Below are 27568 nucleotides of genomic sequence, written 5' to 3' on the forward strand. Positions count from 1 at the left end.
GATGGGAACGTACCCAAGGCAGGCAATCAAAGTCAGCCTTGGGCTTTCTGTTGGAACTGTAGAGGAAAGAAGTATCAAAGCAAAAAGTTGTCAAAAGATGGACGAAACGATCATTTTCTTTTCTTTCACAATCTGGATTTCCCAACGATACAGAGTAAGCAGGACTCCAAGCTGCATTTCCAGGCTTCTCTTTTGGTTCCATAGCTTACATGATCCTACCTGTGGTTTCTGCCTTTCATCTCAAACGCTAAGGAATGTCTTTAAACCAGCCCAAAGAATACTAGTTATAATGATTTTAACTATATTTATTGCAGGACTAAGACAATTAGTAGGTAAGTTTCAGAAATTAAACCAGGCCGGGCATGGTGGCTCCTGCCTGTAATCCCAGCTCTTTGGGAGGCTGAGGCGGGTGGATCACTTGAGGCCAGAAGTTCGAGACCAGCCAGCCAACATGACGAAACCCCATCTCTACTAAAAATACAAAGAAATTAGCTGGGTGTGGTGGCGCACTTCTGTTGTCCCAGCTACTCAAGAGGCTGAGGCAGGAGAATCACTTGAACCCTGGAGGTGGAGGTTGCAGTGAGCCGAGATCATGCCACCACACTCCAGCCTGGGTGACAAAGTGAGACCCTGTCTCAAAAAAAAAAAAAAAAAAAAATACAAAACAAACAGAAATTAAACCAAAACATGTTTCTGAAAGGTACTTTGGATCAAGTAAACTAAATTATGTATCCTAGAAAAGAAAGCTAAAACTAGCAGGTCTGTTTAAGTTTATATTATAGCTCTACTCTATATTCTGCATTTTTTTTCCTGAGAAATGTTTCAATGTGGGAAGAACTTTCAGTAATGAGGTTTAAAGTGGCAATAGCAGAGATTACAGGAATTTAAAATATCAGAGGATTAAAGAAAGAACAGGGAAAAGCCAGATTTCAAAGTGTAATCATATTGTGGAAATGGGATCTAACTGGGATGTTCTCCAAGAAAAGGTCAGTTCTGATATATTCTGCCTTTGATTATCGTGTTTTACCACCAAATGAACATAAAGCCATACATGAAAAGGAGAGGCTGAACAAATTCTAAAGAAAGCAACAACTCCCTTTTACTCAAACCCAGTTAATGGACAATTCCAGCTGGCTACTGTGAAAAGGCGGCCACAGAAAATCTCATAGCTGAGAAGTAAGATACAGCTTAGCCCCACCATCTGCTGGTCCCAATTTTACTCTGCACACTCATGTTCATGGAATTGCTTATTTTGTCATCACACATAACAATCCATCACCAGCCTCCACCCTCTCTAATCAGATGCTGGTTAGCAGAATGTCCGCCTGTCTTATCCTATCAAGTTGACACACTGAAGTTGAATTGAGGCAGAAATCATGTTCTATCTTGTAATACAGGCCAGGAAACTTCTCTAAGTATTATTCTTTGTAGTCTCATCAAAGAGGTAAAAGAGGGAAATATAATAATAGATACAGGATAGATAAGGTGAAAGGGAATACTACAAATTTTACAAAAGCAATGTTTTGAACAATGAAAATTTATGAGCAAAGCCAAAACACTTTAAATATATAAACAATGTGAAAATAATTCAAAGACAATTTAACTCAAATGTTAGTTTTTGTACTTAAAACTGAAACCTCTCTAAACTTTGTGGTTTTCTTTTCCCCAATTATTTTTCAATCCATTCAGCAAAAAGAAAATCCCAGCTTCCTAGGAGAAGAGGAAAGATAAGCAAACAATAAAATGTAAAAACTGATTATAAAATAGGATTGTGAAGAGGAAGTGAAGGGGGGTGAATGACGCAGAACAGCACATGCCATGTACCCTCTCCAGGCTACCAGTAAATAATGACTAAGACCAAAATACACCATGAGTCTGCAATGTTACCTCGACTTTTAAAGTTAAGATTAAGTTCAGCTAAGCGGTTTGTACTTTAAGGCCCTGGTATTGGATCCAACATGTAAACAGGTTTAAATGCAGACTAAGGCAACCCTAAATCAGAATGTAAGTTTAAGAGATCTTATTACCACAAAAAAAAATCCCTCCATCCATTTTCTATTTCATACCACTTTTATTTCATATTATTTTTACATAAAACAGTAGTTAAATAGTTAGAATAGACCATTTTTTTCCCTCACAGATATCCTTAAAATCTATACAACTACTTGGTGGTAGTTGGATAATTTCATCAGTTTAATTACAATCAGTTTAAGTACAACCTATGGACATAACTGCTAAATGAAAACGAAGTTCTTCCACCATCCCAGAACCAACAGTGTTTTATTATTACTAGGCTCAGAGAGAGAGAGACAACATGAACTATAACTGAACCTGACTTTTTTGAACTTAAGTTTTACATTAACTCCAGAGTTGGAGCAGTAGAGCCATTTCTGGATAAGAATTTCCTGCAAAACATAAATGGTTTATTCTCACTACCAATTTTTTCTCTTCTTTTAACTTTTAATTTCTTCTCACATTATTCCAGTGCCTAAGCCCTCTAGCATATTGTTTAATAGAAGCAGGGCTAGCACACATTCCTAATGTTTTTCTGATTTTAATGGAAAGGCTTCTAAAGTTTTATCGTTAAACATGATTGCTTACTCTAGTTTTTTGTTATATTCTCTTTATTAGGTTAAAGAAATTTCAGATTCCTTTTTTTTTTTTTTTTTTTTTTTGGAGACCAAGTCTCGCTTTGTTACCCAGGCTGGAGTGCAGTGGTGCGACCTCAGCTCACTGCAACCTCCACCTCTCGGGTTCAAGCAATTCTCCTGCCTCAGCCTCCGGAGTAGCTGGGAGTACAGGCGTGCACCACCACACCTGGCTAATTTTTCTGTTTTTAGTAGAGTCAGGGTATTATCATGTTGGCCAGTCTGGTCTCGACCTCCTGACCTCAAGTGATCCACCGGCCTCGGCCTCCCTAAATGTTGAGATTACAGACGTGAGCCACCATGCCCAGCCCAGATTCCTTTTAATCCAAATTTGCTAAAAGGTCTCTCTCCTTTGGGTTAATTATAAAATTTATCAAAAACTTTTAATATCACCTATTAAAACACTCGTAGTGTTGTTGTTCCTTTAATCTATAACACAGAGAATTACACTAATAAGTACACACTACAAAATTCTATTCATTTAGTGTTTTTTCACTGTATTCACTGAGATAGTAATTTCCCTTAAACATTTTTTTTGGTATTGTCCATGTCCACTTTTGCTATCACTGTCATAAAATAGTTACTTAGTTTTTTCTTTTTCTATTGCCTGAAATAAGCTATACAATATAGGGATAATCTGCTCTGTGAAGGCAGAATAAAACTTTGCAGCAAACCTTCTAGGTTTTAGTATCCTCTGGTAGGGAAAAGAGGGAGAAAGGAGGATTTCTGATTACTAATTCAATTTGTTGAATGAGTATAGGTTATCTAGATCTTTTTGAGTTGATTTTGGTATTTATTTTTCTAGAAAATTTTATCATTTTCACATTTTAACTAATGATCACATTTATTGACCTACTTATCTATTGCATTTTGTTTTGAGAGAGTTCATATAACACAGCTGAGTATAAACTAAAGCCAACCATCCCAGATTTTTATTTTTTCTTAATCAATCTTGCTATTTTACTAGTCTTTAAATTAATTTTTTAAAAGTCAGCATTTGGATTTGTTGGTCTTTGATAATGTTTATTTTCTATTTCATTAATTTCTTTTCTTGGCTTCCTTCCTTCACTTTCCTTAAGTTGACTCTGTTGTCCTTTTATTTCAGCTGAATGCTTGTTTTTAAATCTACTTTTTCATACTTAACGTTTTTAAGGCAATACACTTATTTCTACCCCTAAACTAGAGCCTATAATGTTTTGTTTTTTATTTTTGAGACAGTTTCCCTCTGTCGCCCAGGCTGGAGTGTAATGGCTCAATCTCGGCTCACTGCAAACTCTGCTTCCCGGGCTTGAGCCATTCTCGTGCCTCAGCCTCCCGAGTAGCTGGGATTACAGGTACGTGCCATCACACCCTGCTAATTTTTTTATTTTTAGTAGAGATGGGGTTTTGCCATGTTAGCTAGGCTGGTCTTAGACTCCTGGCCTTGTGATTTGCCCACCTTTGCCTCCCAAAGTGCTGGGATTACAGGCGTGAGCCACCATGCCCGGCCTCAGCCTATAATTTTTAACATGTAGTACATCCATCATCTTTAAGTCCTAAATATTTTATAATTTGTATTATGATTTCCTTTTTAATTCACGAGTTATTAAGGAGGATGTTTTAAAGTTTTCACACATTTTAAAGATGTCTTTTAATTGCCAATTTCTAATTTAATTCCATTGTGGTCATAAATGCTATCTACTGAAATAACCATGTAGTTTTTTTTTTTTCCTTTAATCCATTAATATGGAGAATTATACATACACAAGAAAAATCTTATTAAAGCTTTGAAACTTCTTAAAATTGCCTTTATGATCTAGCATATAATCAACTTTTGTAAATGCTCTGCTTATAGCCGACAAGAAAATGTATTCACCACTTACTGGATGAAGACTTTATATATGTCAAATAGATCAAGCCTGTTAATTTTGTTCAAATCTTCAATATTTTTACTAATTTCTTCTTTGCTTAAACCAGCAGTTTTATTTTGAGACAGGGTTTTGCTCTGTCAGCCAGGCTGAAGTACAGTGTGCAATTATAGTTCATTATAACTTCAAGCTCCTAGGCTCAAGTGAACCTCCCACTTCAGCATGCTGAGTAGCTGGGACTACAGGTGCATGTCGCAATGCCCAGCTAATTTTTAAAAAAATGTTTTCTGTAGAAATGAGGTCTTACTATGTTGCCCAGGCTGGTATCAAACTTCTGGCTTCAAGTAACCCTCCCACCTCGGCTTCCCAAAGTGCTAGGATGACAGGCATGAGCCACTATGCCTGGTCTTTGGCAGTTTAAAAAATAAAAGCATATAAGAATCTCCCACCGTAGTTGCGGACATGTTAAATGTTCATTAGAATTTCATCAGTTTTTTAATTTGTATTTTTAAAGGCCATATTGTTAGTCATGTAAACTCACAAATATTATTTATTCTTGGTAGACTGTTTGAGAGATTCTGTAACGAGCCTTCTAATCCTTTAATGTTTCCCCTCTAAAATTCTATTCTGTCTGATACTATTATACCAGTTTTAGAGCTCAGCTTGGCATTTGAGTGGTGGTGACCTTTTAAAGGAATGGGATCCACCTGGAATTCAACTTCTCTCTCTCTCTCTCTCTTTTTTGGTCCCCTCACTTCCCACTGCCCCCCCCCCCCCGCCAAGTTCTGGGGTACATGTGCAGGATGTGCAGGTTTGGAACATAGGTATATGTGTGCCACGGTGCTCTGCGGCACCTATTTTCAACCTTTCCGTGTGACTTTGCTTGGAATGTGCCTCTTGCAAGCATTATATACCTAAATTTTGCTTTCTCATTTGATAATCTTTGTCGTTTCATAGGTTAGGTTAATCCATTTATGTATTTATTTATATTTATTGTGATAAACTGTATATTTAACTTATTTTGAACTCTAGAGTCAGCCTGCCTGGGCTCAAGTCCTGGCTTCATCAATTATTAATTGTATTACCTCATCAATCTATTTTAGCCTTAATTTTGTCATTGCTACAATGAGGATAATAATAGTACCTACACCTCAGAGAGATGTTAGTACAGAATGAATAAATAAATGTAAAGTGCCCAGAACAGTGTTTAAGACATAGCAAGTACTGTTAACGGTGTTGACTACTGTCAACATAGTATGATTATTTTCACAGTTTCAATTTACCATTCTTTTTCTTTGACCCCCTCCTCCACATCTGAAACATTCACTTGGATTGATAAAATTTATATATTCCCTTTTGTTCTGTTCGTTTGGAAGTTTTAGGTAATATTTCTATCCTAGTGACTGTTTATTCTAAAACATAATTACTTCACTATAACATTCTCTATTAAAAAGTAAATTTTTGCAGAATCTCTACCCGCTTTCTAAACATGAAACTGAGTATACTTTACTCCTTAAACACTGATACATCACCTCTTCCCCAGCTTATTATGTTAAGAGTTTTCTGACCTTTCTCTTTTTTTGATTTCTAATTTTTGCAGGTACATAGTAAGTGTATATATTTATGGAATATATGAACTGTTTTGATACAGGCATGCAATGTATAATAATCACATAATGGAGAATGGGGCATCCATCCTCTCAAGCATTTATCCTTTGTGTTACAATCAATTATACTCTTTTAGTCATTTTAAAATATACAAATAAGTTATTATAACTATAGTCACCCTTTTGTGCTATCAAATAGTCAGTCTTACTCATTCTTTATAACTATTTTCTTTTTGCACCCATCAACCATCCCCACCTTCCCCCCATACCCCTTTTCAGCCTCTGGTAACCATCCTTCTACTCTCTCTCTCTCTCTCTCTTTTGAGATAGAGTGTCACCCTGTTGTCTAGGCTGGAGTGCAGTGGTGTGATCTTGGCTCACTGCAATTTCCGCCTCCCAGGTTCAAGCAATTCTCCTGCCTCAGACTCCCAAGTAGCTGGGACTACAAGTGTGTGCCACCACACCTGGCTAATTTTTTATTTATTTTTAGTAGAGATGGGGTTTCACCATGTTGGCCAGGCTAGTCTCAAACTCCTGACCTCAGGTGATCTGCCTGCCTCGGCTTCCCAAAGTGCTGGGATCACAGGCGTGAGCCACCGCGCCTCCCCCTTTTTGGGGGGGGGGCACAGGGGGACAGAGTCTTGCCTGTTGCTCAGGCTGGAGTGCAGTGGTGTGATCTCAGCTCACTGCAACCTCTGACTCCCAGGTTCAAGTGATTCTCATGCCTCAGCCTCCCAAGTAGCTGGGATTACAGGCATGTGCCACCATCCCTGGTTAATTTTTGTACTTAGATTAGAGATGGGGTTTCACAATGTTGGCCAAGCTGGTCTTGAATTCCTGGCCTCAAGTGATCTGGCCACCTCGGTCTTCTAAAGTGGTGGGATTACAGGTATGGGCCACTGTGCCCAGCCTCATCCTTCTACTTGCTATATGCATGAGTTCAAATTGCTTTTAGATCCCACATATAAATGAGAATATGTGATGTTTGTCTTTCTGTGCCTGGCTTCCTTTCTCTTTTTAATATAATAATTGCCATTATTTTTTATAGGCAGTGGTTAACAAATTCACTGACCTTTTAATGCATTTTTCTGTTCACCATCATTTCATATATATCATGTCTTCCTTCTGGGTTCTTTCATATGTCTCTAAGTGTAGATCAGTAAGGCATAAACTTTTAGTCTTTCTATAAATGTAAATGTCTCTACTTTGATGTCATTCTTCAATGTTAGTTTTAATTACACATAACATTCTAAGTTGACAAATATTTCTCCTCAGCTTTTGGAAGATGTTACTGCATTATCTTCTGACTTCTATTGTTGCTAAGGTATACTTGCTACTCATTTGTGAGCAACCCATTTTCTCTGGTATCCTGTAAAATTTTTCTGTTTTGATATTGGTTTCCTTAAAAAGTATCTTGGATTTATTATTTATCCTCCTTGTCAGTCTTTAATTTGTAAATTATCTTTAAATATCGCTTTTCATCATTTACTCTATTTTTTTTTTTAGCTCACCTCTGTCTTTTAGATATATTCATCAGTGCTTTGTGTTTGGAGCAAAGGAAGTGTGGCAAAGGGAAAATGACGGTGTCATATTAATTATAAGTCATTACCACCAACGCTGCCCTTAAATAGTCATCTAAGAATCAGACTCAACTCTTGAAAACCAAGGTTACAGTATGCTGCCCAGTATTTTCTTTAACCATCTCTTTTACTAAACTTGGCACAATCCCACCATAGTTAACAAAAGCAAAAGGAGAGGAATTGCTAACATGCTTTTCAGAGCCTATGCTGGGTTACAGTCTCTCTGAGATCTTCATTAACCCCATTCCCCACCCCCGTCCTAAACTTTTAACATATTATATATGGGGGGTAAGGAATATACATGTTTTATAAAGTAAAATTCTACCTCTTAAACCTCATGTTCCTACTGACTTCGACTGTACATTGAATGATTCAATTTATCCTATTATTAACTTTACTATGCAATCCCCATAAGACCACTGCCCCAGTGACAAACTAGTACTCATCTGTGCCACAGGAGAAACAAGAAAACATTTATTTTATCAAGGAGAAGGAGTAGACAAATTAAACCCTATAAGGACTGATATAATTTAATATCTGAATGTATATACATAATGACTACATTAAAAACTATCAATATAAAACAAGTACTAAAGTTTTCCTCAATGCCAGAGGACAAAGCCTTGGGACATAATTACGTAACTTCTAAAAACTCTATAGCTCTGGATAACTGCATAACTTCCCAAAACTATGCAGTTTCAACAACCAGTTAGAAGTTGTGCGCTTCAACAACCAGTTAGACTCCAGTTGTGCTTGCTTTCCTTCAGACAGTTTTTACAGGATCTCTCCTTGTAAATAATGGATAATTTTTAAAAGAATTAAATTATAATTTCAATTTTCATACTCAATACAAAAGGCTTTTTTACTATCAGATTACCCAATTTGTTTAATCATATGTGAAAGTCTCAAAGTTTATCATTGCAATTAGGTCTGCCCTGATCAAATTCATTGCTTTTGGTCCCATATATCCCTCAGTTTCCACATGTGATCTCAGACCCTTTTTCTCTTAGCATCAGTCTTCTAAGTCACAAACCGTTTTTTATCATTTTAACCTTTTTTAAGTTTAGTTTTTACTTTTTTTTGTAGAGATGGGGTCTCCTTATGTTGCCCAGGCTTATCTTGAACTCCTGGGCTCAAGTGATCCTCTCACCGGGTCTTCCCCAAATGCTGATACTGTGTTACTGTGCCCAGTCTTAAACTTTTAAGGTAACTTCTTTTGAGGTAACTGCTTTTGAGGTATAACTTAACTATAATGAAATACATCCATCTTAAGTGACGAGTTTTGACAAATGTGTATACCTGTGTAACCACAATAATCAAGATATAGAACATTTCTACCAAGCCCCCGTCAAGTTCCCTGTGCCCCTTGGCAGTCAAGCAATCAACCCACCCTGGCCCTAGGCAACTACTAAGCTTATTACACTCTTGACTGGTTTTTCCTGTGCAATTTCAAATAACAGCAAATACATAGTATATACTCTTCCTATCTGACTTCTTTCACTTAGCATCATGTTTTAGAAATTCATCCATGTTACTGCATTTATCAGTATTTCATTGCTATTCATTGCTCAGTGCTAGTCCATTGTTTGAATGTATCATAATTTTATAACTAGTCACCAGAAGATGGGCATTTGGGTTGCTTCCATTTCTTGCTAGTATAGTGAGACTGCTGTAAACATTTGTGTACAAGTCTTTTACTGAAAACATGCTTTTATTTCTCTTAGAATACTAACCTATATAATATCTTATAGAATTATGTTCAAACAGCAAACTATATGACAGTTTTAAAAAATATAATTTACTTCACATAAATGAAAGATTTGCTGTTTATTCATCTGGAGGCAATCTTCTCTTAAAAAAAAAAACAAAGCTTGCTATATAAATAACTGCCACTTCTACATATTGTATAAGTATACAATTCCCATATAACATGCATTCAAAGTTCTTTCCTCAACTCCTCAATTTTGCACCTGCTACTTACTAGAGGTTTGGAGGTGTAATTAAGGAGACCTAAGACATAATCTGTATGTTGTAAAATATAAAGGCACAAACAGAGCAGAAAATATGAGATCATTCTTAGAAAAGTCAATGTTTTAAATACACTCATTTAAAGAAATTATTCAAATTTGCCTTTAGCTTCACAGCTGTAAGTACTAAAAAGACAAATGTGTTTCTTGGAGTTACAACTGTAGGAGCACAGTATCAATCTGTGAAGCTGAGACAGACAATGAGTGAGGATTCAACAACTACCTCTAGTCTTTAACTTCTTGTGAAGCAGAATGATTGAAAACAACTAGCCTAACTTAACTCTATGGTTTTAATTCTCCAACAGTGTTAGGTTGGATCAAGTCATCAACCTAGTGTCACCCCATCATCCTAACAAAACAGTGTAGACTACACTTAGAGCATCTGACTTAGTTTCATGTAGGGCTCAGGTCTCACTTAGCCAAACATGTCCCAGGCCTGATTTTATCTATCACGTAGAAAGGACAGACAAATTAGCAAAAGTACTCCAATAAAGCATGAGAGAGGTAAAGAAAAAGAAAATCTATAGAAATGCAGAGGAAGAGAAGATTATTTCCAGATAGAGGTACCAAGAAGCTAGTTCAAACAGAGAGCAACACAAGGCCCTTGAATGAGTAGAACTAGGACATGCGATGATGTATGATAATCTAGTATTACCAGTGATAAGCTTAAAATCTTGGACCAAAAAAAAGTTTCAAAAGGTAGAGTGTCTAAATGCAATGTGGTATCCTGGATTAGATATTAGAACAGAAAAAGCACATTAGTAGAAAAGCCAGTGAATCCAAATAAAGTATAGAGTCTAAAGTTGATCTTTGCTTCATACTACATATAGAACAATAAAGTTTCTAGAAGGTAGTTTTATAAGAGGAATAGCTTCATTATCTTAAGATAGGGAAAGATTTCTTAAACAGGACATGATACTACTAGCCATAATAGATAAACTGAACTACATTAAAATAACTTTTTATTGACCAAAAATCACTATTAAAAGAGTAAAGAGGCCGGGTGCGGTGGCTCAAGCCTGTAATCCCAGCACTTTGGGAGGCCGAGACGGGCGGATCACAAGGTCAGGAGATCGAGACCATCCTGGCTAACACGGTGAAACCCCGTCTCTACTAAAAACACAAAAAATTAGCCGGGCGAGGTGGCGGTGCCTGTGGTCCCAGCTACTCGGGAGGCTGAGGCAGGAGAATGGCGGGAACCCGGGAGGCGGAGCTTGCAGTGAGCTGAGATCTGGCCACTGCACTCCAGCCTGGGCAACAGAGCGAGACTCCGTCTCAAAAAATAAATAAATAAATAAATAAAAAATAAAATAAAAGAGTAAAGAAGGGCTGGCACAGCAGCTCATGCCTGTAATCCAATCACTTTAGGATGCCGAGGAGGCACTTGAGGTCAGGGGTTTGAGACCAGCCTGGGCAACATGGTGAAACCCCATCTCTACTAAAAATATAAAAATAGCCAGGTGTGATGGAAAGTGCCTGTAATTCCAGCTACTTGGGAGGCTGAGGCATGAGAACTGCTTGAACCTGGGAGATGGAGGTTGCAGTGAGCTGAGATCGCACCACTGCACTCCAGCCTAGGTGACAACGCTGTCTCAAAAAAAAAAAAGAAGAAAGAAGAAAGGCACAAATTGGGAGAAGATATTTCCAAGTAAGAAAAAGACAGAAAACTCAAATAGATTAAAAAAACCTGATGAGACACTCAGCAGGTAACTCACAAAAGAGGATATCCAAATGGTCAGTAAACATGAACTTGCCTTCATTAAGTCAGGGAAATGGAAATCTGAACTAAAATGTGGTAACACTACATACCTACCAAAATGGTTACAAATTAAGAAGTCTGACAATGCCAAGTGTTGGTACAAATGTGGGACAATGGAAAGATCTATAACATACTGGAATGTAACTCGGAATCACTTTAGAAAACTATTTGTAAACAATATGCTGAAATTGAACATATGAATACCCGATGACCAAGCAATCCCACACTGTATGTGTAAATCCAATAGAAAAACATTGCTGTGGTTTGAATGTTGATGTCTCCTCAAAATTCATATGCTGAATCCAAACCTCCGAGGTGACGGTAGTAAGAGGTAAGACCTTTGGGAGGTGATTAGGTCATGAGGGTGAAAGGCTCATGAATGGAACCTTTATAAAAGAGGCCCAAGGGAGCTTGCTTGCTCCTTTCACCATGTGAGGAGAAGTCAGCAGTCTGCAACCAGGAGGAGGGCCTTCACCAGAACCTGACGATGCTGGTACCTTTACCTTGGACTTCCCATCATCCACAACCCTGAGAAATAAATTTCTGTTATTTATGAGCCACCCAGTTTATGGTATTTTGTTATAGCAGCCTGAGCAAACTAAGATAAATACGTACCAGGGCACTAAAAGACACGTACAGAAATGTTCACTACAGCATCATCTGTAATAGCCCCAAATAACAGCCCAAATATCCAACTAATATTTGGGTTAGTGGACTTAATAAATATTTGTGATATATTCACACAATTAACTATTACACAGCAAAGAAAATGACTGAAGAGCTACAACATGCAAAAATATGGATGGTTCTCATAAATACAATGTTGAATGAAAAGAAGCCAGCAACATATCATTTATTTTATATCAAATAAAAAAACAGGTAAAACTAAACTGTAATATCAGAAGTTAGCATCGCTGTTATCTTGTGGGAAACAGAAGCTATGATCGTGAGGGAAAATGATGTGGGTTTCTGGGGTGCTGACAAACACCTATTTTTTTCTTTTTACTAGGGTGCTGGTCACACATTTGTTCATTCTTGGAGGTATACATTTGCTTTGTATAGCTTTCTGTATGTATGTTATACTTCAATTAAAAACATAATAATCCACTACTTCCTAATTTTTCTCTAGCTCTAAGATTATAAACTTATATGTTATTTTGGACACTTAGTTTTCTTGGACTCCCCCTGTTCATAGCCGGGCATGGTGCTAAGTCCTTTCACCATTTCTTCCAGTCACCTCCTGTTTAGCATAGGTCCTCAACCACCCAAGTCTTCCTCACTACACCAGCTTTCCATGCTGGAATATTGAGGAACAATATTCCTCAATAGGACTTATGTCTTACTACATTCTCCACCAAAAGCCTTATGAGAGCGATTCTTTATTACATCCAGTCAAAAACCCCACCAAACAACAAGACCTTCTGGCAGTTAACCAGTTTACCAACATTGCCCAATATCATCTTTACATGGCCCTAAGTCTCTTTTCCTAGAGGCAACCAAATCTAACTTAAGAGCAATTCCCCATTCAACAATATTCATTCAAATTGTGCTGACTCAACCCTTACTTTCAGAGAAAACTTCATAGAATCAGTACTCTTTACACGTTTTTTTCCTGTAAACTATATCTCTCTGCAGTTATATGTAATACAAGTTTATATTCATCTTTGTATCATTTGGTAGGCTTTAATTCACTATATGATTTTTTTTTCTAATTGCTACCTAGCAAAGAATCTTCCTAATGAGACTTCTATGCTCTGCCTGCCTAATTTAGAATTAGCAAACAGCTGTGAATCTATTATATGCCAAGCACTGAATCGGGTAACTACACATTATTTAATCTAAGCATTATACCCTGTGAAGTACACAGTGTTATTCCCATTTTACAGAGGAGAAATCTGAAGCTCAGAAGGTTATATGACACAAAAAAAATAGAACTCAGATTTTAATTCAGGTCTTCTAATTCCTGGGCTCACTCAGCTAAAATCACACTTGGATAAAGCTTAAATATAAAAGTCTCTACATAATAAGTGTCTAACAAACACCTATAAGACATTCAAAATGCACTGTAATATTTTAAAGTTGGATTTTGAAAGGGAGACTGCAATGACAGGGACGGGGTTAGATGTATACTAAAAGCCAGTTGATGTTAGGAATAGTTAAAAGAAATGATCCTTTTTTTCTTTCCTTTTTTTTTTTTTTTCTGGTTTTGCTCTGTCACCTAGGCTGGAGTACGGTGGTGCAAATGTGACTCACTATAGCCTAGATTTCCTGGGCTCAGGCAATCCTCCCATCTCAGCTTCCCATGTAGTTGGGACCACAGGTACATGCCACCATGCCTGGGTAATTTTTTAAAAATTTTTATATAAAGCCAGGGTTTATTTTGTTGCCCAAGCTGGTCTCAAATTCCTGGGCCCAAGCAGTTCTCTCATTTTGGCCTCCCAAAGTGCTGGGATTAAAGGCATGAGCCACTGTGCCTGGCCAGAAAGGTAATAATTGTTGGTAACTTGCTACTAATGACTGACCTGGTTTTATGATAGAAGATACCTTGGGATAATAAAAAGAAAGTGGAAAAAAAAGTTACTCAAAGAAACTATCAGGGGAGTCATGAATGACTGTGAGTACAATGCAAGACTCAGTATGATATAGCAAACTAAGCATGCTCATTTATGTTGGTGACTGTATAAAAATTTGTATAACTTTTTAGGAATGCAACCTGGCAATATGTATCAAAACTCTTTAAAAGGCTCATATCTTTTGACTTAATAATTCTACCTTTGGGAAGGAAACAACCCCTTAATAAAGCTTTTACTTTATGTATACAGATGCCCACAGAATTTTTTAAATTAAAAAATAGAAATAAACTAATTTAAAAATAGTTAAATAAACCTATTTTTAGGACTTTTTCCACATTTCTCCTAAGTCTACCTAACAAATTTCTCTACTTTTAAGCCACACTTCTTTGCCATTGTTTCTAGATATGGCTGATTCAGTACTTCAACTATAGATTAGGCCGGGCGCGGTGGCTCACACCTGTAATCCCAGCACTTTGGGAGGCCGAGGCGGGTGGATCACGAGGTCAGGAGATCGAGACCATCCTGGCTAACACAGTAAAACCCCGTCTCTACTAAAAACACAAAAAATTAGCTGGGCATGGTGGCAGGCGCCTGTAGTCCCAGCTACTCGGGAGGCTGGGGCAGGAGAATGGCGTGAACCCAGGAGGCGGAGCTTGCAGTGAGCCCAGATCGCGCCACTGCACTCCAGCCTGGGTGACAGAGTAAGACTCCGTCTCAAAACAAACAAACAAACAAACAAAAACACTATGGATTATACATATTTGATTACAGTACTGCTATCAGAGTACTTTAACATGTTTCATGGCCTAGATCATGAGATCCTTAAGAGCAGAAACTAAGTTAAGAGTCACATTAGTATCCTTAGCACATAGCAGTTAATAAATGCACTTCACAGAAATGAAGTGATAAATTACATAGGATCTACACTTGGATGGGAGTGTGGTTCACAGAGGATGAATCTGAATTTTCTGAAGATCTATCCAATAAGCAGAAGCTGCAACTATCAGAAGGTATAAGGAACCCACTACTAGCCCAAGGAGTAGATTTCCTATTAGAGGATGTAGCAGTGGCTATATTACCCTGATAATGTTTTCATGGAGGGGGTATTAACAACATGATAGAGATCATGGTGACATTACATAGTGTACTGGTAAGAACATGGGCTCTGAAGTGATACACACCTAGGTCTGACCCAGGTCTGCCTTAATTTGCTCATCCATAAAATAAAGGTGATTATGATAAAATCTCCTTTATAAACTTATTGTGAGGATTAAATAAGATAACACATATAAAAGCCTGGCATAGTGCTTGGCTCACAGTAAGTATTCAATACAGTTAACTATTATTATTACCTTTCAAACTTCTGGTTTCTACCCATTCCAGTTGATTCAAAATGGGAAAGAAAGAAAAACCAAATAAATCTAGGCAGCATCTTTAGGAAATGTGAAGTTGAGGAATAAAAACTTCACATTCTGGAGGCATAGTTATTATATTCATCACTTTTATTACTGGCAGATTTGGATGCTGGAGAAAAACAGAATAAAGAATACAGTCAATATTTTTAAATGGAATTTGGATTTCAGGTAAAAGAAGGGCTTCCTATAAAGAAGTGAAAAGACCGAGAACTAAAGACAGAATGAGTATCATGAGATGGGGGAAGAAAATGCCTGCCTAGAAAATTACTAATCCAATTTACCACTGTGCTGAAGGTACTATACCTTATGCCAGTGCAGTGTGGTAATAATAGTAATGGTAATAGTCATAATAATACAGTACTGACAGTAGCTACTACTTACACAATACTTACAATGTGCCAGATACTGTTCTAAATGCATTAGATGTACTCATTCACTTAACCTATTAACTCTAAGAAGAAAGCATTTAGGCTTAAGGGTCAAACAGGTCTGGCATTAAATCTTGGTCTTGCCATTAACAGCCAAAAGCCTCAAGTAAGTTACTTCACTCTGAGCTTTAGTTTCCTAATGTCTAACTGGAGGTGAGAATACTGAACCCACAGGGATAGTATGAGGATTAACCAGAAAATATATATATATATATATATATTTTTATATATATATATATATTTTTATATATATATATATATGAACTACTTATCATAGTGCCTGATAGCCAGCAGATATCCTGGTAGCGATATCTTTATTATTACTATTAATATATTTTTAAATTTTAGGACCAAAGATATCATTTGGTAGGCCTGCAGAGTAGTTTAGAAGAAAATCTTTTTTCTTCCTTCTTGAGTTCCTCTTCTGCCTTTCAAAAAATAGTAAGCATTCTACATTATTAAGCTTTTCTCAGAATGAACTATATATAAAATAAAAAATAGGTTATTATAGAGACAAAAAAACCTTTGGAGAAGGTGAGATGATACATTACACTGATTAGTTTCAATAGTAATTCTAATGTGCTCCCAACTATATTTGGTGTATGGTAGATTTAGTTACTGATTACAAATAATTGATTAGTTACTGATTAGTGGCAAATATTGAGCAAATTTAACTCTCTTTATAGATGGTGCACTTTAAAAAAAATAAACCCATATTCTCAAACTATGTTGTTGATAATATAAATTGGGGAAACATCTTTGGAGGGCAATTTGGCAATATCTACCAAAATTGAAATATGCTTATATTCCCTTTAGCCCCAAAATTTGAGTCTAATACTTTATCCTACACAGGGTTTCACATGTGTGCATAAAGACATATGAACAGAGATAGTGATCGCAGAACTGAGGGTCACAGCAAACTACTGGAAATAGCCTAAATATTCATCAATAGGGAATGGGTTGAATAAATTATGGTATTGCCATACAATGGAATAAAATGCAGCTATTTCTATACATACTCATTTGGAACATTTTCCAAGATATGTAGATATGTGAGGAAAAGAACATACAGACAGTGTGTAATATACTATAATACTATTTGCGTAAAGGGGGAGAGATGAACATAAATACTATATGTATACAAGCATATGTTTGTCTCTGAAAGGATACATAAGAAATGAGTAATTATGTTTATCTCTGGAAAGGGCAACTAGAAACAGGAAAAGGAGGGGCAGAGGAGGGAGAATGGATATCACACATACCCTTTACATTCTTTGAATATTTTAACTATGTAATATATAATCTATTCAAATATTTAAAATCCATTAAAAAGACCCTTTGACTAGCTTTAAACATTTTTTCTTCATCCTCAAGGAATAGTAGTGTTAAAAATACTACATTTTCTTAAAGTAAATAGTGCTGAAAAGAATAAAAATGGCATATGGCTGGGGGAATCTTCCAAAGAAACTACTCTACTCAGCCATCTCCTGTTCTTTTCTCTGCCTTTTAAGGTCACAGTAATATGATAGAAAATCTGGGACTCACACCATCTGTCCAGACAGTTCTATCACTGCTCATTTCTCTTGTTAAATAATCAGAACACTTCACACTTCCCAAACACTGCTACTATAAAGAGCTGTTAAAGCAGAATGAAAGAAGCTTTTTCTCTCCAGAAATGTAGTAGTTGGAAATGAACAGTTCTTTTGAGGTTTGCAGGTTTCGGATCATGTCAGTGAGAGAAAAAATTCAAGCCTTAGAAATAAATTTAAGAATAACAGGATTCTAATACTGGCTCTAGAAATTATTTTTCTTAGAAAAAAGGTGACACTGTCATAGAAGTTCTCTAAGAATAGACATAACAGTTTAATATTGAGATGATTATACAGGTCTCTAATCTGTAAACTTCTCATGAGACTAAGAAGAGAAATAGTTTTTTTTACTACTACTACTACTACTACTACTACTACTACTACTACTACTACTACTACTATTACAACTATAGTTGTATTAGTAACAGCAGGTAATAATTACTTAGCACCCAGGACATCCTGACACTCCTCAAAGCTCTTTTTGTGTATTAATTCTTTTAATCCTTAAAACCACTCTATATAGCAATTTCTACTATAATTTCCATTTTACAGCTGAGGAAACTTAGGCAGAGTGGTTAAATAACTTGCTCAAAGTAATATAGCTGGTAAAATAAAGAGCTGAGATTCAACAGCAATCACACTGGCTTCAGAATATCTACCTCTGAAGGTTGTTATGAGGACTAGATGGGTTAATATATGTAAAATGTTCAGAATAGTGCCTGACACACAGTAGAATTACTCAATGTAATAGATAAAATGATTACTGTTCAGAAAAGCTGAAGGCCACAAATTAGGGTGGAGCTAAGTTTTCCCAGGTCAGCCTGACTCAAAAACCCATGCTCTTCAGGTTCCCATTCTCATTCTCTCTCTCAGAACTGAGAATAGACCAGCTGTATCATCAACTTGGACTGACAAACCCAGGGACACTTCCTCCTCACAAACCGTCCTTCTAGGTATTTTCACTTCACAGGCATAACTGGACTCTATGGGTATGAAAAGTGTTAGCTAATAATGGAGTCCTGAAAAAGGTTTTTGGTTTTCTTTTCATTTTCAGTAACTTCTTTATTTCTACCTCCTGAAATTATTTCTGTAGTGCCTTTGTAAGTACTTATTTGATTCATACTTGAATTTTTTTCCTGTTTTGGCCTGAGTGCCTCCGTTCCACATGTGATCAGTTTCTTCATAGAAGAAAAAAATGTCAAGTTTTACATCGTCTTTTCCCTGGAAGGATAGTTCCAAGCTGTCTTCTACCTATGGGGAAGATGAAAACCTTCACACACTGAAACAAAGGAAATACATTTTCGAAAACCTTTTTTTAAAAAGAAAAATAAAGAAACAGATTCTTAAGTTTTACATATGTAGATTATTCATTCTAAGATGTACATTTTTTCAAGTTAAAGCACCTCTGAAAGTGGGATGCATCAGTAACATATCATTTAATTTCTTAACTGCATCTAAAATAATGTTGTTTCTTACAATTGATGATAACTCAGAGTAAATGATTTATGGTAATTATCACTGCAGAAAAAAATAGGAACATCCTATTCCAGAGCAGATTTCTGACTAAAAAAGGAAAAGAACCAAAGAAATATTATTTCCTTTAATAACCAAATAAAACTATCAGGAAATAAGTCTCTCATATCAATCAATCAATAAGTACTTAAGTGGTATTCCTCATAGCCACATACATAAATAGTTTAGATCATTATACTACACACATGGAAAAAAGAAAAAAATAAAAGTCAAGGTAAAAAATGTAAATAATTCTGAGAATATTTCCCTAAAGAAAACTTATCATACAAATAATCATGTTCCCATTGGACTTGATACATATGTCTGCCACTGCACTCATCACTGAATAATTATTTATGCAGTCTTTCCCCCTCTCAATTAGACAGTGAGTTTCTCAAGGGTAAGAACTATCATTTATTCATCTTTGTGTCCCAGGTGCAGAGGACAGTGCCATACTTATAGTGAATGTTTGGTAAATGTTTGCTGAATAACTAGAGCTCTATTACTTGACTTTGACCTCAGTAAAATATTTTATTTATATTTTTTAGTGAAATAAAATTATTTATGATGGAAAAAATAATTTTCTGGTGATTAAACATATTTTTACTTGCTTGTAGGATAACACCTCCGAGGGGACAAGCAAATTAAGAACAAGATGGTTGCAAGAGATCATGGGCTTAGGGCATAGGAATCAAATTGTCTAGAGGGAGATTTCATCTAGGCCACAATGACCTATCCCTGGTTGACGTCTGAGCAAACTGCTATAGCCTAGGACATATAAGATAAACAAGAAATTGAAGTACTTATTTGAAATGATTCTATATTTCTATCCCTTAGCAACCAATGGGATATTTTATGTTGATAATGACATTCATAAATTAAATGACTCATGAGAAACAATGTAACTTCAGGTATGGTGGGTGGGATTTTTACTTATTATATTAATTGTATATTATATATTATATTGATTTTATATTACATTGTTGCCTAATATAATAGCAATACATTCACCTATAAGAGTTCAAGATCCTTCTTTTCTCATTATTGTTAGTTGCTGAAAAAGTAATGGCAAAAACCACAATTACTTTTGCACCAACCCAATAGAAAGCCAGATTTTCTTGCTTTTGCCTAGATACTGCAGAAATTACAGGTGGTAACAGGCTTCTGCTGAACTCATTCTAGTCAATACTGAGTGATAAAATTATGTATGTAGCATTCTTACCCATATCTGAGTTGCTTAATATAAACTTTACAATTGAGATATGTTATTTATGAAATGAAGCCGACTTTTGTTACTGACCTTCCCAAATTTGTGTTTGAGTGGAAGTCCTGCATCCTGAAATGCTAAAATAATATCAGATTTGTAATCTTGTATAAAAATTCCTAGGTCGACATCTTTGCTATAAGGAATAATGTTGCATTGTCGATACCATCCTAAAAAGAAGATTAAATTTTTTTAACAAAATTTAGGTTTGGAAAAAATTAGTTATTATAACAAATTATATTTGTAACAAGGATTTTTTTTTTTTTTTTTTTTTTAGAGACAGAGCCTCACTATATTGCCCAGGCTGTACGCAAACTCCTGGCTCACATGACCCTCCTGCCTTGGCCTCTCGAGTGGCTGGGGCTACAGAATGGATTTTATTTCCCAGGATTAGAATTAAGGTGCTTTACCAAAATTATTTTTAAAAATTAAATCTCAAACTAAATGACTTTGAGCAGTCACCTGACTATGTATCTATTTTTACTGTCTGAGCACTCTCAGCTTTTTCAAAAACTTTCATGATATATTTTAGTTTCTGAATAAACCATTAGCTTTAATAATACTAACTTGCTGATGAGAATGTTTAATCATTAATCTCTAGTGATAGAGGGGGCTGTTAAGATATGCAAAAAAATTTAATTCTTTTGCTTAACCAATATATTTTTCTTGACGAATAATTTGTAGAACCTAATAGCTCTCAACAGAGACTACCTGATTGGCCATGTGGGAACAAAAAAAGCAGTAGCAGCTTCAGTTTTCAACACACTGCCAAATGATTATTTCTAAGTGTTTACCATGTATGTGCTCTTAATTCGTTGCTATAGCATTGTTTTGAAGAAATAAAACATATACCTTAATATTATTAAGGACTCCTGGGTCTCCCCTATGATCTTTCTAATCATTTCATTCCAATTCTTTCAAAAGTAAATAAATGATTACGATTATCCTTATAGGCATTGCTATTGGTTAATATTGCTTGAAATTCTAAAATAATTCTATTAAAGAATTATAAACAATTAAAAATAGAAGTTTTCTTAAATATCATCTAATACAACTCCCTCATAAGTGCCCTTAAGTCAAGAAAACCATGGGACTGAAAACTCAAAACAAATCATGTCAAATGACTATGAAGTGTCTTTGATGACACACATTATAAAACAATCTTGTTTCTAAAAACTTAAACCTTAAAGCAAATATCACATAGATGTGTGAGATGTACTTTTTTTTTTTTTTTTTTTTTTTGGCTTATTCTAGTGGTAAGCTACTTGGCAGGAAGAACTATGTAAATTTTCAACAAAGGCTAATAGATAGGATAACCATATATTCCAGTTTATGTCTGTTGTACCAACACAATTATTAATGGTGCTTCCTTTCACTCTAAGACTCTTGAATTGAACAATAAATTGGATGGCAACCCTATCCCTATAAAGGCAGGAGTTGAATTAACTTTTGTACAGATATGGTTATTATAAAGAAAAAGAAAATACAGCTATAATTAACTATCATGATAATCAAGAGACAACAAATAAAAACAAAACAAAATTTAAGATTCTAAATAATTCTAAATTCCAAAGAAGTTTGATTTAATGGACAGTGGACAGAGACCCAGAAAAATCATTCACAGATTCTAATAGCAACTTGCTTAAGAAAAGTCTGTATGTCCATGTCAGATGAACAGTGATGTCTAGTTAGTGACACTACCAACGACCTAGGAAAGGTTGATGGAAGACCTTACAACACGCCCTTCAATGTTCCTCTCATTAGAAACATTTGGTGCAATGCAAGCTGTTTGTATGGTATAGAAGTAACAAAATAGAGGGTTTTTCATAATTATTAAAAAAGGCAATAAACAATCTTTGGGATAGAAATAATAAAATGCTAATAAAATGCTAATTTAAGGATCATCTGAGAATCAACTGTAGAGTCCCCCCATATCCGTGGTTTCGCTTTTAGCAGTTTCAGTTACCTGTGGTCAACCACAGTCTGAAGATATTAAATGGTAAATTCCAGAAATAATTCAGAAGTGTTAAATCAAATCTTTCAGGGCTCAGATCTAGCCTCTGCAAAACATTCCTTGATTTGCCCAGGAAGTTTTCAATAGTAGACTAACACTACATCATAATGCCTACATCCTTCAACTCCCTTCATCTCATCATGTAGGCATTTTATCATCTCACACTATCATAAGAAGAACAGTGAGCACAGTAAAATAAGATATTCTGAGAGACAGAGAGATCACACTCACACAACTTTTACTATAGTATTGTTAAAACTGTTCCATTTTATTATTATTTATTGTTGTTCATCTCTTACTGTGCCTAATTTATAAATTAAACGTCATCATAGGTATGTATGTATAGGGAAAAAGCATATATAGGGCTCAGTACTATCGAAGACTTCAGGCATCCACTGGTGGTCTTGGAATGTATTGCCCATGGATAAGGGGGGACTATTGTATAGTCTACATGTTCTGATATAAATTTTATACATATTATTTATACATTTTAGTAAATACAAACATGGCCTAACATTCTTTTTTATAATTCTCAAATTAATTTCTTTAAGGAAATCAATAGATCCTTGCTGCATGCACTCATGTTTATTCTGTCTATACATATGACCCTTCAAATATCACTGATATTTTGTCATCTTAAGTAGAAATCCCTAAAGCGAGAGGACAAAAATGACAAAAAGACAAATGGAAAGTCGTAAGAATTTTACCTAGACAAGTTCCACTGCTCAGCCAGAATGGTACTCCCAATTTGTTTAATGTTTTCGCTGCTAGTTGCAGTAATTCCTTTGCACTCTTCCGAAAGGCCATGGCTTCCACAGTGTTATCATCAAGGTACTGCTACAGATATAATAAATCGTCAGCTATTACAGCCATTTCTAAATTGCTAGGAATCTTTCTGTGGCATCTGAATTAAATTTGAAAATTAATCCCAGGCTGGGTACAGTGGCTTATGCCTATAATCCCAGAACTTTGAAAGGCCAAGGCAGGTGGATCACTTGGGGTCAGGAGTTCAAGACCAGCCTGGCCCACATGGCAAAACCCATCTCTACTAAAAACACAAAAATTAGCTGAGAGTGGTGGACCGTGCCTGTAGTTCCAGCTACTCAAGAGGCTGAGGCAAGAGAATCACTTGAACCTGGGAGGTGGAGGTTGCAGTAAGCCAAGATCACACCACTATACTCCAGCCTGGGTGACAGAATGAGACTGTCTCAAAAAAAAAAAAAAAAAAAAAAAAAAAAGAAAGAAAAAGAAAAGAGAGAAAAAAACAAAACTAACCCCATATAATCTTTTTTCTATTATAAAAACCACATTTTATAGTTACTTGTTTGTCCCACATTAAAATGAACACGTTAAAAGTAGATTCTTGGAGAGGTAAATTAAAAGGGAAAGAATAGAACCAGGATTCCCAAAGGCTGAGACATCCTTTTATCAGTTCCCTCCTCTACATTGCAATTTAGTAGCTGGACAGTCAGGATAAAAATAAGGCTAATTATGAGAGCTACAAACAGAGCTGAAACAAAATGAATTTAATAATGTTTTCACCACTCAGTGATTCTATTGGTCTTTAGAGACTGTGTAGTATAGTAGAAAGAGCCTGAGATTTTGAATCAGATTATCAAATCTAGCATACTTCTTTTTAGCTGTAATCATATGCACATCATCTTCACTTTCTATAAGGAAAGTGAATTCATTTTATCATTATATCTCCAGTGGGTAGAGTACTGTCTGAATACTTGTTGAATGAATGAAATAATGTAAGAATAAACAAATCTCTCCTATATCTAATTTTCTCATTTTTGTTTAAAGATAATTATTATACTTCATAGGACAGCTGTGAAGATTAAAGGAGAAAAATGTCTTGCAGGCCGGGCGCGGTGGCTCAAGCCTGTAATCCCAGCACTTTGGGAGGCCGAGACGGGCGGATCACGAGGTCAGGAGATCGAGACCATCCTGGCTAATATGGTGAAACCCCGTCTCTACTAAAAATACAAAAAACTAGCCGGGCGAGGTGGCGGGCGCCTGTAGTCCCAGCTACTCGGGAGGCTGAGGCAGGAGAATGGCGTAAACCCGGGAGGCGGAGCTTGCAGTGAGCTGAGATCCGGCCACTGCACTCCAGCCTGGGCGACAAAGCGAGACTCCGTCTCAAAAAAAAAAAAAAAAAAAAAAAAAAGAAAAATGTCTTGCAAATTGTAAGGCCATAGATACCATTTACTCATCTTGGTTTTCTGATTCTCTTCATTTTTAGAGTGTTCTGGAGCTGAGGAAAGCACTCTAAATTCTACAGTGATGCTTCACTACCTATGGGACAAAATCTAAACTTCTTGTCCTGGTGGACATAAACACTGTGTTCTTGTTCCTGACTACTGGGGTCCAGCCTCATCTGCACTCTCCTCACACTTCATTTTACAACTTGTAAACCCCCAAATATACCACAATAACTTGTAACTCCTCAAATATACCACAACTTTTCAAGCCTCCACACCTATTGTTTCCTTTGTCTGATATGGCCCTGACCAATAAAATCTTTCAAGTCTCAGCTCCAACCTCTGCAAAACACTCTCTGATTGTCCCAGGAAGACATATGTATTTATTCTTCCAATGTTCCTATTCAGGAAGTGTTTCTATTCAACATTTGTAGAACAAAGAATTATGTTTGGTTCTAGATATACAAAGACAAATGAATTATCTTTTTCCTTAACAAGCTTATGATAGTTACCACTTGTAAATACTTTTACTATAATTCATATCATATTTAATCCTAATCATCAATTTTATTTGATATTCCCCCCACTAGACCGTAAAGATGGTTCCCTGAGGGCAAGTACTACATCTCTTCATCACTATATCTACAGGTTTAGAATGATGCCTGGCAAATAATGTCTGAAAAACACATACTAATGAATGGGCAAATGAATAAATGACTGACTAAGCCCCTCCCAGGCCTGCAACATCCTAAAATATCCTGTAATTCTTTTACAATATAGTAGGCAAGAATATAGATTCCTGATGGACTATATGAATCTTAAGCAAAAAGTACCCTACCTTCAGTAAGAAGAATTTCTTGCAGATAAGTCACTGTCTACAGAATACACAAATTACACATGATTCCTTCATTTTGAATACATCCCTTTCCTCAAAGCCATAAATGCTCTTACAATAAATGACTGGAATGAGAGATACATGTTCTAATGCTTGTTGTAGTAGGAAAAGCCTGGAGTTAAGAGGTGGAGACCTAGGATTTAGTCCATGCTCAACCAACGATGACTGTGTTACTGACATCCTGAAAGATCAATTTTCTTACCTGTTAAGATAATCCTTGCCTTATTACACAGAGTGACTGAAAGGATTAAAAAGCAGATATGAAAAATTCGTGCTCTACAAAAACATCAGGTCTGATAGTTACCTCTTGCTGGTACTGCCGCCCTATGGACATATTCCCACCCCAATCTACTTTTCCTAACATGACACTCTCAGAAACTCCATTTCTCTTTTTATTTTTTTTTGAGACAAAGTCTCCTCGCTCTGTTGCCCAGGCTGGAATGCAGTGGCATGATCTTGGCTCACTGCAACCTCCACCTCCTGGGTTCAAGTGATTCTTCTACCTCAGCCTCCCAAGTAGCCGGGATTACAAATGCACACCACCATGTCCAGCTAATTTTTTTTATTTTTTGTAGAGCCAGGGTTTTGCCATGTTGCCCAGGGAGGTCTCAAACTCCTGAGCTCAGGCAATCCAGCCACCTCGGCCTCCCAAAGTACTAGGATTACAGGCATGAGCCATGGCACCTAGCCCGAAATTCCATTTCTTAGAACTGATCCTTGTATGTGTTAAAGTGCATACATGCATACAGCTATATACCTTAAACATCTGTTACAAAATTTAAACATTTTAGTACACATACTTTTTTTTTTTCATTTAAAAATATCCTGCACAAGATAGATTAAAGACTTAAATGTAAAACCCAAAACTATAAAATCCCTGGAAGACAACCTAGGCAATACCATTTAGGACATAGGCACAGGCAAAAATAGGCACAGGCCAAAAGAAATTGCAACAAAAGCAAACTGACAAACAGGATCTAATTAAAATAAAGAGCTTCTGCATAGCAAAAGAAACTATCAACAGAGTAAACAGATAACCTACGGAATGGGAGAACATTTTTGCAAACTATGGTTTGCAAACCATGTATTAGGTCTAATATCCAGCATCTATCAGGAACTTAAACAAATTTACAAGAAAAAAAACAAACAACCCCATTAAAAAGTGGGCAAAGGACATGAACAGACACTTTTCAAAAGACATACATGTGGCTAACAATCATATGAAAAAAGTTCAACATCATTGATCATTAGAAAATGCAATAAAAAACAATAAGATACTATCTAATACCAGTCAGAATGGCTACTATAACAAGTAAAAAAAATAATAATAAAATAAAATAAAAAATCCCAGATATTGGTGAGGTTGTGGAGAAAAAGGAACACTTATACATGGTTGGTGGGAGTGTAAATTAGTTCAACCATTGTGGAAGACAGTGTGATGATTCCTCAATGACCTAAAGACAGAAATACCGTTTGAACCAACAATTCCATTATCAGGTATATACTGAAAGGAATATAAATCATGCATTCTATTATAAAGACACATACATATGTGTTCCCTGCAGCACTATTCACAATAGCAAAGGCATGGAATCAATCTAAATGCTCATCAATGATAGCCTAGATAAAGAAAATGTAGTATATATACAACATGGAATACTATGCAGCCATAAACAAAATCATGTTCTTTGCAGGGACATGGATGGAGCTGAAGGCCATTATCTTTAGCAAACTAACACAGGAACAGAAAACCAAATATTTCGTGTTCTCACTTATGAGTGGGAGCTAAATGATGAGAACACATGGACACATAGAAGGGAACACCACACAGTAGGTCCTTTTGGAGGGTGGGAAGAGAGAGAGGATCAGGAAAAATAACTAATAGGTACTAGGCTTAATACTTGGGTGGTGAAATAATCTGTACAACTAACCCCCACAACACAAGTTTACCTATGTAACAAACTTGCACTTGTACCCCTGAACTTAAAAGTTAAAAATAAAATAAATAAGTAAACCAATAAAAATAAATCCCGAGTACAAATCTCAGGATTACTATACCTCTAAAAAAAAAGACAAAATTAAGATCCTAATTTAAATATCATGTTTGATTTTTCCTGTTCAGCCAATGAATGGGGACACAAAGCCCAAGAAGAATCCTGGAATCCAAAAGCACAAATCTTATATCAAAGAATAACATGACAGAAGG

At 36.1% G+C, this 27568-nt stretch overlaps 1 protein-coding gene across 37 annotated transcripts in view; it reads right to left on the bottom strand.

Annotated features, from left to right (window-relative positions):
• FKTN (fukutin) overlaps nt 1–27568 on the bottom strand; it is a 75962-nt gene that overhangs the window by 11553 nt on the left and 36841 nt on the right. For 28 of the 37 annotated variants that reach the window (XM_077965407.1, XM_077965405.1, XM_077965406.1 and 25 more), the window contains 3 exon segments: nt 22971–23100; nt 20286–20419; nt 18597–18724 (listed from right to left, as the gene is read on the bottom strand). In XM_077965407.1, coding sequence (XP_077821533.1) covers nt 18597–18724; nt 20286–20419; nt 22971–23100 — 392 coding nt within the window. 37 annotated transcript variants of the gene reach the window in all.

The sequence above is a fragment of the Macaca mulatta genome, chromosome 15 (assembly GCF_049350105.2).
Source record: "Macaca mulatta isolate MMU2019108-1 chromosome 15, T2T-MMU8v2.0, whole genome shotgun sequence".
In the NCBI taxonomy this organism is placed as follows: Eukaryota; Metazoa; Chordata; class Mammalia; order Primates; family Cercopithecidae; genus Macaca; species Macaca mulatta.